Here is a 13,299-nt window from a genome sequence, read left to right as displayed (position 1 = left end):
ACCTTTAGAGTAGAGGAGGAGTCTAGAAATAGCTAACACAGCTCTCCCAGAAAGCATACTTCTCTCTCAAGTCTACTCCCGTTCCTTCTCCACCTCACCCCTCACCTCTCTAGTCTCATCTCTCACTTCTCAGGCTTCCTAGTACTTGATGCCTCCTTTTGCCTCTGGTCTTACAAACAAGCTCTTCCCCTCTGAAGCTGAAACACTCTTCCCCCACCTCCACCGACCCCTTTCGCCTAGCTAAAAAGCCCATTCATGCTCCAAGTCTTGGCTTAGAAATTTTTTCCTCAGGACGTGCTTTCCCACCTTCACTGGACTGGGTTAGATGTCCAGTACCAACCCCCAGATATTTATCTATATTCTCTCTTGGGTCTTGTTCCATAGTATCCTCAAAATTACAATCTGTCCAGAATTAAAAGACAGTTGAAAATATTTATTGGAAGAAGGATGGAAGGCAGGATGAAAGGAAAAAAGGAAGAAAGGGGAAAAGAAGGAAATTCTGTAGGTTCTTTCTTGCACTGTACAACTTAGGTCTGGGTCTGTGAAAGCATTTGATCAGATAATTGTTGGGTACAGAGTAACTCTGATTTTTTTCAGGTGCCAGGGAGTCTCTGTCTAGTGACCTAGCATCCTTGGGATTTACTTTGCCAGCTTTTGGATGTTGATAACACCAAGGAATTAGGGGTACAAGGGATCAGGAGACTGGACCAGGGTGGTAGCAGCCGGAATGGAAAAGGACCAAGGGACATTTCATGGGTAAACTGGATTGCATTAGTTGAGATGTGAAGGAGAAGGGTGCAAGATAAGGAAGGTGGGAGAATCTGATTTCTGTCACAAGGCAATATCGTCAATCTCATATTGAATTTGAGATTCTTAAACATCTTTTAAAAAAGTTTAAAATATAAATGAAAACCTACAGTCCTTCACAAATCTTTCATCTTTATATTAATTACTGTTATCAAAGAAGCACTCACTTAAAAATAGCTGTATTAAAATCTTAGTTAGTATATGCATGAGGGAAAGCCGTCAAAATACATACTGTTAGTATTGATTACCTCTGCAAGACAGAATTAGAGGAGACTTTTGTTTCCTAAGTTATACATTTTGGCATTGCTTAAATTTTTACAAGGAGCATATTACTTTATAATCAGATAAAAATATAATTTAAAGCACTTCTATGACATTGCAAAATAGCCCAAGAATGGAAGGAGGGTCATCATCTTCAACAGCTGGGGCAAATTTCACACCCTATAAATGAAAACCAGGTATCCACTGGGAGTTTGTGCATTAAGACAGGGAAAATGTTGTAATACAGTCTTGGCTCACAATAGTGCCTCAGTAATGTTCAATAATTGAATTTATAATTAGACTAAATAATATTTAACAATTTGACTATAGAGTCGATGCAACTTGTCATTTTCCCCAGGGCATGACAGACTAGGTACTTATTACCAGGAGCATAAAAAGTGTCTGCCCTGAAGGCCATTGGCGTCTAAGGTACCTTAATATCACCTGCTTTTCCCTTATTACTACTCTCCAACAATCCAATTCTTTTCTTCTTCCTCTGCCTTCCTCATCTTCCCAGCCGTTTTTAAAAATTGTTTATGGGAACCACAAGAGGGCAGCAGCCTCATGTACAAGGAAGCCTCTCAGGCATTAGTGATCATAAAAAGCCCTTATTAAAATGTTATCGAGACTTTAGAGATTTCAGCAACTTGCTCTGAATATACGTGGGGACACATTTAATATTTTGTTAGAAATTATAAACAAAGAGTGGAAAAGAAATTCATACTGATGAGCAAAACTAATATATTCCTCTCTCTTACAGATGCTGTCCGAAAAGAGGTGAGATAGAAAAGGGAACAGCCTAGAACCTGGCTTACTCCTAATGTACATTCTTTCACCAGGATGGAAGGAGGATCTTACCACAATGCAACTACTGTCAATGGCACCCCAGTAAATCACCAGCCTTTGGAACGCCACAGGTTGTGGGAAGTCATCACAATCGCAGCTGTGACTGCTGTGGTAAGCCTGATCACTATTGTGGGCAACGTCTTAGTCATGATCTCCTTCAAAGTCAATAGTCAGCTGAAGACAGTTAACAACTATTATCTGCTCAGCTTGGCCTGTGCAGATCTCATCATTGGGATCTTCTCCATGAACCTCTACACTACTTACATCCTCATGGGACGCTGGGCTCTCGGGAGTCTGGCTTGTGACCTTTGGCTTGCACTGGACTACGTGGCCAGCAATGCTTCTGTCATGAACCTTCTGGTGATCAGTTTTGACCGTTACTTTTCTATCACAAGACCCCTGACGTATCGGGCCAAGCGTACCCCAAAGAGGGCTGGCATCATGATTGGCTTGGCCTGGCTGATCTCCTTCATCCTCTGGGCCCCAGCGATCCTCTGCTGGCAGTACTTGGTTGGAGAGCGAACGGTACCACCAGATGCATGCCAGATCCAGTTCCTCTCTGAGCCCACCATCACTTTTGGCACTGCCATTGCTGCCTTCTACATTCCCGTTTCTGTCATGACAATTCTCTACTGCCGAATCTATCGGGAAACAGAGAAGCGGACCAAGGACCTTGCTGACCTCCAGGGCTCTGACTCCATGGCTGAAACTGCAAAGAGAAAGCCAGCTCACAAGGCTCTGCTCAGGTCCTGCTTTAGCTGCCCTTGGTCCACACTGGCCCACAGGGAAAGGAATCAAGCTTCCTGGTCATCCTCCCGCAGGAGCACCTCCACCACTGGGAAGCCATCCCAAACCACCGGCCCAAGCACCGAATGGGACAAAGCTGAGCAGCTCACTACCTGTAGCAGCTACCCCTCCTCAGAGGATGAGGACAAACCCACCACTGACCCTGTCTTCCAAGTGGTCTATAAGAGTCAGGCCAAGGAAAGCCCAAGAGAAGAATTTAGTGCTGAAGAGACCAAGGAAACGTTTGTGAAAAGTCAAACTGAAAAAAATGACTATGACTCCCCAAAATACTTCTTGTCTCCAGCTGCTGCTCACAGACCCAGGAGTCAGAAATGTGTGGCCTATAAGTTCCGATTGGTGGTCAAAGCTGATGGGACCCAGGAGACCAACAACGGTTGTCGCAAAGTGAAAATCATGCCCTGCTCTTCTCCAGCTTCCAAGGATCCTTCAACAAAAGGCCTTGATCCAAACCTTAGCCATCAAATGACCAAACGAAAGAGAATGGTCCTTGTCAAAGAGAGAAAAGCAGCCCAGACCTTGAGTGCCATTCTCCTGGCCTTCATCATCACATGGACCCCTTATAACATCATGGTCCTGGTTTCCACCTTCTGTGACAAGTGTGTTCCAGTCTCCCTGTGGCACTTAGGCTACTGGTTGTGCTATGTCAATAGCACTATCAACCCCATTTGCTATGCCCTCTGCAACAGAACCTTCAGGAAGACCTTTAAAATGTTGCTTCTCTGCCAATGGAAAAAGAAAAAAGTGGAAGAGAAGTTATACTGGCAGGGGAACAGCAAGCTCCCCTGAAAAGTTAATAACTTCCCTCAAAAGAATGACCATGTCAACTTCCACTGAAAATGGCCAAGCTGACTCTGGTTTATTTTCAAAAAAACAAACAAAACAAAACAAAACAAAACAAAACAAATTTAAAAAAAAAAAACCCCAAATCGCTTATTTTGACTCCCTAAAGACTTTGTAAAGGCTCAAGGTCTGTGGCCAAAAAGGAGTCACTGCTGCCACAACTGATGCCATATTGAATGATTCTTATCTATGACTAAGGTCGCCTGAAGCAACTGGAGTTTGCTGTTGAAGAGACAGACTCATGGCTTTTCAAAGGAGGAGGCACACTGGGTCACAGTGAATAATGACTGAGGGAACTTTTGTCTAACCTGTGGGGAACAGCAAGGACCAGTTGGAAACCTTCCTCTGTAGAAACCTGTCACAGTGTTTCCTGCCATATGTATGTGTCTATGAAGTTGTCTCATACCAGTGAGAATTGGAAGAATGTAAGTCAGTGTCGCCTGTTAACAAGAGTGATATTCAACCGGCTTCTAAGACTCTCTTTATAAACTGATCGGTATTTATTTACAAAGTATTTATTACACAGCTATTATGTGTTCTGCCCTGTGGTATGTTTTCCTGTACCTATATCTGAATGAAGCTCTTGCTTTTCTCTTTCATGACCAATGCCAATGCCTGATACCCAATGAAACCATGCTGGTCCCCACGAAACCATCTTTCCTCTCAGCATCCTGGGCCTGGAAAGACCCTGAAATCTGATCACACCCACTCCTAGAAAGGGGCCTCTATTCTGCCAATAAAGATGATCAATTCTCTGCAGGCAGTATTTTAGTTTTTACCAGGGGGATTTTTTCCTTTTATCAAAACAAATATTGTGTATTCTATTTGTGTCCATTTGAGCCCGTTTATTCATGCTCTGCTCTTAGAAAAACTAGTTGTAAAACAGCCCTTCACTGGGTAAAGATCATCTCCAGGCTGTTTCATCATAGTTCTCTGAAACTGTTTTCAGAGGTCTTACTTTCTAAACCCTTCACAAGGCAAACCTGAGGCAAAATGTGGAAAACAAATTTGGTTTCACTCCATGCTTCTAAACTTCTTCCAGGGCCTTTCAGCAGGCCTCCAATTTCCCTCATCCAGACTCCAATTCACACCCAGGCACAAGCATGTCACTGTGCAGTCTTCAGCCAAAAATGGAGTGACATCAGGAGAAAAGTTTTATTACTTTTTTTATAGGTCCTTCAATCATGGCTCAGAAATTATTTACTAAAAAAAAAAAAAAAAAAGGATTTACTTTTTCATTCCTCTCCAAATTCATGGTCAAAGATCAGAAGTCTAAAATGTACAGTTGAGGTCCAGTGAAGCTGGTCATAAAAACAAAAGCCTCATCTTTAAAAACAAAATGTAGGTCACAATAATGCGTAAAAATAAAAGTCATCTACATAATTTACAATAGAATATCAGGGTTATTAAAAACCAAATTTAATTGAAATCTCTGTGTATGTAAATAAACTGAATCTAAGATGTTTCTTTGATAATTCTGAAAATTAAAGCAATGTGTAAGAAATTGAAACTATAAAAACAGTGCACATAATTAAAGACCTACAAAGAAAGCAGTGTAGTACAGAAAGATTTTAAAGATGAAGCACTCCTGTCATATAGAAGCTCTTTATTTAACCTGTTGATTACATTTGCAGTATGTTTAAAAATCTCCAGACTTCATTTCACTTAATAGACACCAGTTCTTTTTCAGCCTCATTTGCTCAGGGGATGTAAAACAAACAAACAAACAAACAAACTAGTTTAGTTGTCCTGGGAATTAGGTATGTACTTGGGTGTAGGAGAGCTTCAGCCTACCACTGAAGAGCAAATCAGCCTCTTTGGGAAGTCCCAAGAAGGCTTCAGGGCAGTGCAAACCGAGGCCACCCCTCCAGCCCTGCAGGGACTGGATATTGAGGTGAAACATCTTGGAAGCGATGTAGCTGCTGAGCCTTTGTGTAGGGCAGGTTGACACCTGCCAAGAATTTGGTAGAGATTATTACTTAATTGGCTCAGTTCTCCAGGACCGAGACTCCCAGGCATAAGTGATGTCAACAGGGTGGGACTTGATGAGCAAACCTGCTCCACCAGCTCTAGGTAAACAGTTGGTTCTTTTAGTTTAAGGCTTTGATTCATGAAAAAAATGGAAATCTCTCCCAGAGAATAGCCTTTTGAACCCACATTGGGCATTATTTGTTTACAGAGAGAGAGAAAAACTAGCTAATTCAAACAAAAGAACACAATTTGGTGAGGGGTGGGGGATGGAGTTACACTTTTCATATTCCACAATTGCCTGGGGCTTAGCCTTTTTGTTCATCATTTGTGAAATTAGTTGAGAGGCCTATGCTTCCTTATCATAGGCTTTGGCAGGCCACCAATTTTGCATACTACTTATGCCCTTTGTCACTGACCGAAAAGAAAAAGAAAAAAGAAAAGAAAAAATGCCTAAACTATTAGGGGAAACTGGCATAAGGCCTCTGGTAGGGTCCTCAGAGTGAACAAATCCAATCGTAAACTACAGGGACCTGGCGGGTGGGTGGGGCATGGGCTGATTTCAGATCTTAGACCTTCTATGCCCCTAGTCTCTCAAGCTCTGTCTACGGCAAACTACGTACAGCTTTGACTGGCTACCTAATGGATGCTCCATTGTAGCTAACATTGTGTTTCTCCTAGGCTGTGAATTTGACGGCTCATCGAAGAATCTGTTTTCAGTACAACTTTTGGTTATTTTGTCAGTATTCCCAGCCCTCTCTGCTTTGCTCATTTGGCGAATGTCCTTTGAGGGCAATGCTAATGTTCAGCTTTGTAAATGCGAAATCTGTATCTAACCTCTGAATTGGAATGTACAGCTGTCTACTATAAATACAGGAATTACGGCAAAGGATGTGGGAACTGGACTGCTTTTCTGTGTCATACGAGCATTATTCTGGATAGTAAAGAAATTTAACCACACCATAGTCCAATGCAAAACATAAGAAAATGGTTTCAACTTAGCTTGATAGGTCCATCTATATCAGAAATCTCACACTTATTTGCATTGGCCTGGCCTTTTAAGAAGAGAGGAGTTGATATACCATATAGATACACATCCTTCTTGCTACCTTTACAATTTCCCCTTTCCTCTCAAGGTACTAATGACCAAATTAAGATGAAATTATGCTAAAAAGATTCTCGTGATTAAATGCCTCCCTTTCTCTCTAGGACAAGGGAGCTAGGCAGACTTCAAACTACGGCCTTTTAGCTAGTACAGACCCCATAACAAAAAAGAACACCATTTCCTCTTCAACGGCTGAAAGAGCTGGTACCCCAGTCATTTCATACCCACTATAAGTGATAATAATTTCCATCTCCCCCATGCCATTTTACCAGTAAAGTTTGAGATGATGTAAACCCTTGCCCAATAATGACCCTAGATTGCTAGTGGGAGGAGAAAGAGAAATAAATTCTTTAAGTATCAGGGAAGGAGCAAAAAGAAAAAAAACTTTTTCAAAGTAATTTTAAACTTAGAGATAAGCTGCAAGAATAGTACAAAGAACTCGCTTATCCTCACCCACATTCCCCAACTGTTAACATTTTGCCACATTTGTATTCTGTGTGTGTGTGTGTGCGCCCACACATATTTTTTCTCAGCCATTTAGAATAAGTTGTAGACATCGTGTTCATTGGTATTAGGAACAAGATTATCTTACATAATTCCAATACAAATATAAAAATCAGGAAATTTAATATTGCTATGATATTACATAATAACTACATAACTATGTAATACAGTCCATATTCAAATTTTACCTGTCGTCCAAACGTTGTTCATTATAACAATTTCTTTTCCAGTTCAGGATCTAATCCAGGATCACAGATTGCATTTAATTATGTCACTATTTTAGACTCCTTTTAATCTGGAAGAGGTCTTCAGCTTTCCTTTGTATTTCATGACATAGTCCTTTCCTAAGACGACATTCAATTCAATATTTAAAAATAATTTATATCATTTTGGGTTTGTCTAATGTTTCCTCATTAGACTCAATTTGTTTGTTTTGATGTGGGCGGGAGTATCACACATGTGATATTGTATCCTCAATGAATCACATCAGGAGGCCGTGATGTTTTATCCCATTGTTGGTAAAGTTAACATTGATCGCTTGGTATAAGTGAACCCTCCCCTCAGGTTTCTCCACTATAAATTTACTACTTTTCCAGTGCAATTAATAATTTTGGGAAAGAGATTTTAAGCCTATGTAAATTTTCTGTGGGTCATCAGATTTTCACCCAATAATTAGTGCATCTATTTATTATTCTCATCCAAGTAAGTTATTACTATAATGATTGCCAATTGGTTGGCACTCTACTGTGAAGAATGCTTTTCCTTCTTTCTGATTTATTTATTTATGTACTTATTATCACACAGACTCATTAACTTTTATTTTAGTAATTGGTTAAAATCCATTACTGTCAATTGCTATAAATGTAAGCAGTGAGAGCCCCTTCAAGATGACTCCTGTGACCCTTAGGCATATCTTGAACATTTTTTGAGTACTCCTTTACTTCCTGGTACAATAAGATGCTCCAGGCTCATCTCTACTCTCCCTACCCCAGTCCAAGAATCAGCCATTTCTTCAAGGAGCCCTAGTTTCATTAAATAGAGAATGGTACCTGACTCAGATCTGGATTCAGGATGTATTCATTGCTTTTAGTGGCTGAAACTAAGAAATATGTACATTTATATACTTATTAAAAACAATGAGTTCATATTGACATCTGCAATTCCAATCCTATACCAGAGGATTCTTCTTTTTCCATATTTGTATTGCCCTTCTCCAACAGTGAGAATCACCATTTGCTCAATTTGTTCAATCCTTAGAGTTTCAGAATTACAACATCCACATCACTGTGAAAAAACAACCTTTTAGTAAAGTTCCAATATTCGTTTCAGTTCTTTTCATCTTAAGAGTGAAGGGATATAGTCAAATTATTATGTTCAATAATTGCTTCCATTAATAAGGACACAGGTTGAACAAGCTAAACAACTCTGGAGACGTTAAGCAATAAGCAAAAGACTGACAGTTAAATATTCATATTAAGATCAAAGAGGGCATATCAAGCAGGGTAAATTACCCTCCTAATGGACTGCACTGGCCCCCATCTCCCTTGATGAATAATGTATGTGTGCATATGTGTGTGTGTGTGTCTGTGTGTGCGCACACGTGCGTGGTGGGCTACCACCTTAAGTTTATCTGCAATAATGAAAAAAAAAAAAAGCCAAGACCCAGCTCTGTTCATTGGCCTTACCCATCATCCAGATTTATCTACATTAGTGTGCCTTATGGCAATCTATTTGTCAAAAAAGTCCTAATCTCATTTTAGATGGCCCTTGAATAAGCCTCATACCACCAAATGCCCCCATGAATGCTCCTTATGCTCCTGCTAAGAGCAGTTCTCCAAATAGTTTTATTTCCCAGTTCCTGGCAATGATTTTCAAGAGACGGTGATTCTGCATAAACACATCCCTAGTGGTGTCCTAGTGAAGGACACTCTTGTCTTCAATAAACAGGAACTCTTATTCGACCCACTTACACCCAATATCATTAGCTGTGGAGTTGGTGCTTGTTAGCAGTCCCACTTATATCCAAAGATAAGCTTATAGACCAGCTACCTTCAAAATCCATGACACTACTGACCATGATGTACTGACTATAGCCCAGTTTCCCTACTGTACCTTACAGTAGATTTCAGTAGAAAACATCACAGGCTGGAAGACAGCAAAGAGGAAAAGGTAATACAGCTTTAATCTAAGATTTGGAAGACTCCTCTTCTCCCCTAAAAAACTAGATTGCCATGGTTGGAAATCTTTTGACAGGTCCTTTGTACCCAGAACTAGTGCCTATCCAGGAGAACATGAAACAAAAACTATACTAGGTTTTGTCTTATAGTCACTATATTTTATAATATAATGATCAATAAAATAACACATATTTGCTTGGAAAACTTAGAAAGTAAATAAGCAAATAAAAAATAACCAGTAATTCTACCACACAGAGATAACCTCTGCTAAATATCTCAGCTTCTATCCTTATAATCTTTCTTTCTATGTACAGACATACACTTTTTAAAACACACAGAGCTGCTAAGTACTGTTTGGCAATCCTTATATCCAAATCTTGCAGACTAGCCACTCAAGTTCTTCAAAAGCAGAAAATCATAAGGCTACAATTAACACGGGGAGCTCCTATCCATAATATAACACAGATTAGAAAATATAGATTTCACAAACTGGTAGGTGAAAACCATTGCCAGAAAGCCTAGAATTGAGTAGAAATCTCAAGGTCCCAGAAACTTTGAGATAATGTTAATTGGAAGAAAAACAAGACTTGCTCCCTGCCCACTTCTGGTCCAACCTCAAATCTTTAAACCATGAGGCCCAGGAGGGGTCTGTGGCATAAAGATGGCTTATCCTTCCTTTGTTTGAAGGTTGAGGATGGGATTGGTAGGAAGGAGGTTTCGTTTTCACATACCAGTGTCCTTTATCATCTCTGTTAAAAGCACCCAATATAGTTTAGTCTACAGGGATTATCGCCTTTTGCAATTCTGAATTTGAGAAGAACTAATCAATACTTAGAAAGATTTTTAAGGCTTATTATTTTTTTTTTAAGTAAAATTTCCATATTATTTTTTTCCAGAGAATAGTTCTTCAGAGTTAGCTCCTTACATTGTCTTTGGTGGAGGCCACAGGACAGCACCTGCAGGTCTAAATCGGGGTGGGGGTGTTCAGTCCTTCGGGGCCTTAGGAGAGCGATTCCTGACTTCCTTGCTGTGAATGGCACAACTCACACAGTAATGTAGTTTCACATACAGCATGGGAAGTACCTACGTGTCAAAGACACTTGCTTCGGAATGTCCCTCATGGCTGCGACCTCTACTATGTTTCCGATGACGAACTTCTTAATGGCCTTGTCCTTGGGCACGCATCAGGCACAGTTGGTGCAGTGAATAGGCTGCACGTGGCCCCAGCCTTTTTTGGCACAACCATTGTTCCTTCTTTTTTTGGTCATCTTGGAAGTGAAAAGCTGAAAGAGCTAAAGACCATTTTTTAAAATAACTATATTTCTTTCCTAGGACTGCCATAACACAGTACCACAAACTGGGTGGTTTAGAAAAACAAATTTATTATCCCACAGTTCTGGAGGCCAGAAGTATAATATACAAGTGCCATAGGGCTGGCTCCCTCTGAAGGCACTAGGGAAGGATCTGTGCCAGGCCTCTCTCCTGCTTCCGGGAGCCTCAGGCATTCCTTGGTTTGCAGATAGCCATCTTCTCCCTCTGTCTCTTCACCTCTGTGCATATCCGATTCTGTATCCAAATTTCCACCTTTTATAAGTTATACTGGATTAGGTTACACTAATGTCTTCATTTTAACTTGATTCCCTCTATTAAAACCCCATTTCCAAAAAAGGCCACATTCTGAGGTACTGGAGGTTAGGACTCCAACATATCATTTTTAAGGACACAATTCAGCCTACAACAATAACCGAGCAAGAAAAGCACTTTCCTATTTTACAGATGAATGAACTATTGACCAATGCTGGGTAGTATCAAATGGGAAGGGTTTCAGAGCCAGTGTCCTCAACTCCATCACAGAGACCTGGCAGAACAAAGCAGTCTTGATTGGCATAGGACAGTTATTTAGTATTTTCCAATTACATATTTGCCTCTTCTCTTCTGGCCTTAGAAAATACAGGAAACTAAAGGAATGGAACCAGACTTTTAAAACTCCTTCCATGATTGTAAGGAGCACCTCTGGAGGCTTTAGTCCCACACATCTGAGGCCTAGCTTGAAAGGATGCTCTCTGGGAATACAACTCGGAAATTCATCAAGGGAAAGTTGCCTTTCTAAATTTCCAGCATCATTTCTCAGGGGCTCTGAAGGTTTAAATCTTAGAAGAGATGAAAATAAAAACCTTAGGCTATTCATTATCTATAACCAGGATGACTGGACCATTAACTTGGTCCTGATCAATTTCTTAAAAGTGTTAGTGAGAGCATGTAGGTTTTTAGCTCCACAGTGAAACACTTCTATTCAAAATCAGTAACTTTTTTTTCATTTTTATCCACTATCATTTTTTTCCTTTCCTCTACTTGTCACTGGAGCCACCAAATGCCCCAAACCTTTGCACCCTCTTTCCTTCACCATCTTCTTAGATCCCAGAACCACCGTCCAGGCAACCTGATTCCTCCTTTGTTTGGTTACTCATTTGTTCAGCTAGGAATTACTGACCTATGTAGGAACCTTAGAGATGCAAAAGGGAATAAGACACTGTCCCTGCTCTCCAAGGACAGAGACTAATAGAAGGAGGGACAGAAGTACAATTCAATCTACTGCCATGCTAACCTGAACAAGCCAATTCCCGTCTGATCTCGGAAGCTAAGCAGGGTTGGGCCTGGTTAGTACTTGAATGGGAGACCACCTAGGAAGAACAGGTGCTGTAGGCATAAAAAATAAAAAAAATAAGGGACTATAAACTGACAAGGTCCTTTCAATATGTGAGGTCAACCAAGGGTTGCCTTGCTTAAAAAAAAAAAAAAAAAAGTATAATACAGAGAATCACTTCAGTGAAGACTGAAGGCTCTTCTTCTCCCCAAGCACAGACCTCTTTTCTTCTGCTCTTTGGCACTGAAGGGGAAGCTAGCACCAGAGTCTGAACAGTAAAAGGCAGTGTCCTTACATGATCGAAGAGAAAGGGTGAGTGAAGAGTGACAAAATGAATGTGGCTTACATCCAACATTCCCTTTAGAAGCTCCAGGAGCGCAGTCCTCTGGTCTTTTTTTCTAATTGGTTCCAAGTTCCTGGGACACATGCCAAGATGCTCTGCCTTTCAGAAAGGAGTCTTGGCCTATCTGGATATAGCCTAACGTTCCTATTCCATAATCCAAACACTTCTCAAGAATATAGGGGTCAGGTAGAAATGTAGAAATTAGAGGAGTTATCAGAAGAGTCCTGCAGGGACACTTTCAAAATCAAATACATACAATCCCACACATACAGCATAAAGCAGTGGACACAGAAGAGACTCAGGTTCAAGACAAGAGCAGCCAGTTCAAAGTGGGAAGGCTAAGAGCCTTCCAGGAATTAAGAGCCCACTGAGAGGTCTTGAAGAAGAGCAGGAACCTCCTTCCCACCAATCCCCATGAACTTCAAAGAGCACAAAAGGAAAGATGAGCCATCTTTATGCCACAGACCCCTACCGGGCCACATATTTAAAGATTTGAGGTTGGACTAGAGGTAGGCAAGGAGCAAGTCTTGTTTTTCTTCCAATTAACATATTATCTCAAAGTTTCTGAGACCCTGAGATTTCTCCTCAAGATTCTAGGCTTTCTGGCAGTGATTTTCACATACAAGTTTGCTCAGAGACTGATTAGCCATAGTCACTGCCAGGTGACAGTAGCAAGGTGTGTTCTTGGGAAGATAAGGGAATGAATTCAAGCCTGCAACGCATCTGGATGGCCTCCACCTACCTCTCCACGTACTCTTCCCTCTTCTAGAAGTGCTCCAGCTAGACTGTTCTTTAAGTTCCTGCAACAGCTGACCTCCCTCCCACTTTAGCTCAGACTGGGAAGCGCCTCACTCTTATCCCTTTCTTTCAGCCTCAGCTAGCCTTTCATCTTACTTCACAGTTCACTTTCTCAGAAAAGTGGTCCTACATTTGCCCTCTACCCTTTCATCCAGGTTTCCATGTAATGAGCTTTTATAGCACCTTGAATTTGTCTTTG

At 40.8% G+C, this 13,299-nt stretch overlaps 1 protein-coding gene and 2 pseudogenes across 1 annotated transcript in view; 2 read left to right on the top strand and 1 right to left on the bottom strand.

Moving 5' to 3' along the window:
• Positions 1-3,598, top strand: part of CHRM5 (cholinergic receptor muscarinic 5) — a 73,626-nt gene extending 70,028 nt beyond the window's left edge. The window contains exon 2 of the mRNA XM_011354861.2: positions 1,829-3,598. Within this exon, the coding sequence (XP_011353163.1) occupies positions 1,909-3,507 (1,599 nt within the window). The 5' untranslated portion in view covers positions 1,829-1,908 and the 3' untranslated portion in view covers positions 3,508-3,598. The remainder of the gene's footprint in view (positions 1-1,828) is intronic.
• Positions 3,599-10,181: 6,583 nt separating this feature from the next.
• LOC105288599 lies at positions 10,182-10,615 on the bottom strand (annotated as a pseudogene).
• A 1,287-nt stretch (positions 10,616-11,902) lies between these two features.
• Positions 11,903-12,021, top strand: LOC111736398 (annotated as a pseudogene).
• The last annotated feature ends 1,278 nt before the right edge of the window (positions 12,022-13,299 follow it).

This window comes from Pteropus vampyrus, unplaced genomic scaffold (genome assembly GCF_000151845.1).
Source record: "Pteropus vampyrus isolate Shadow unplaced genomic scaffold, Pvam_2.0 Scaffold19, whole genome shotgun sequence".
NCBI lineage: Eukaryota > Metazoa > Chordata > Mammalia > Chiroptera > Pteropodidae > Pteropus > Pteropus vampyrus.
Note: the sequence above shows the minus strand (reverse complement) of the source record. Positions and strands in the feature narration are given on the sequence as shown.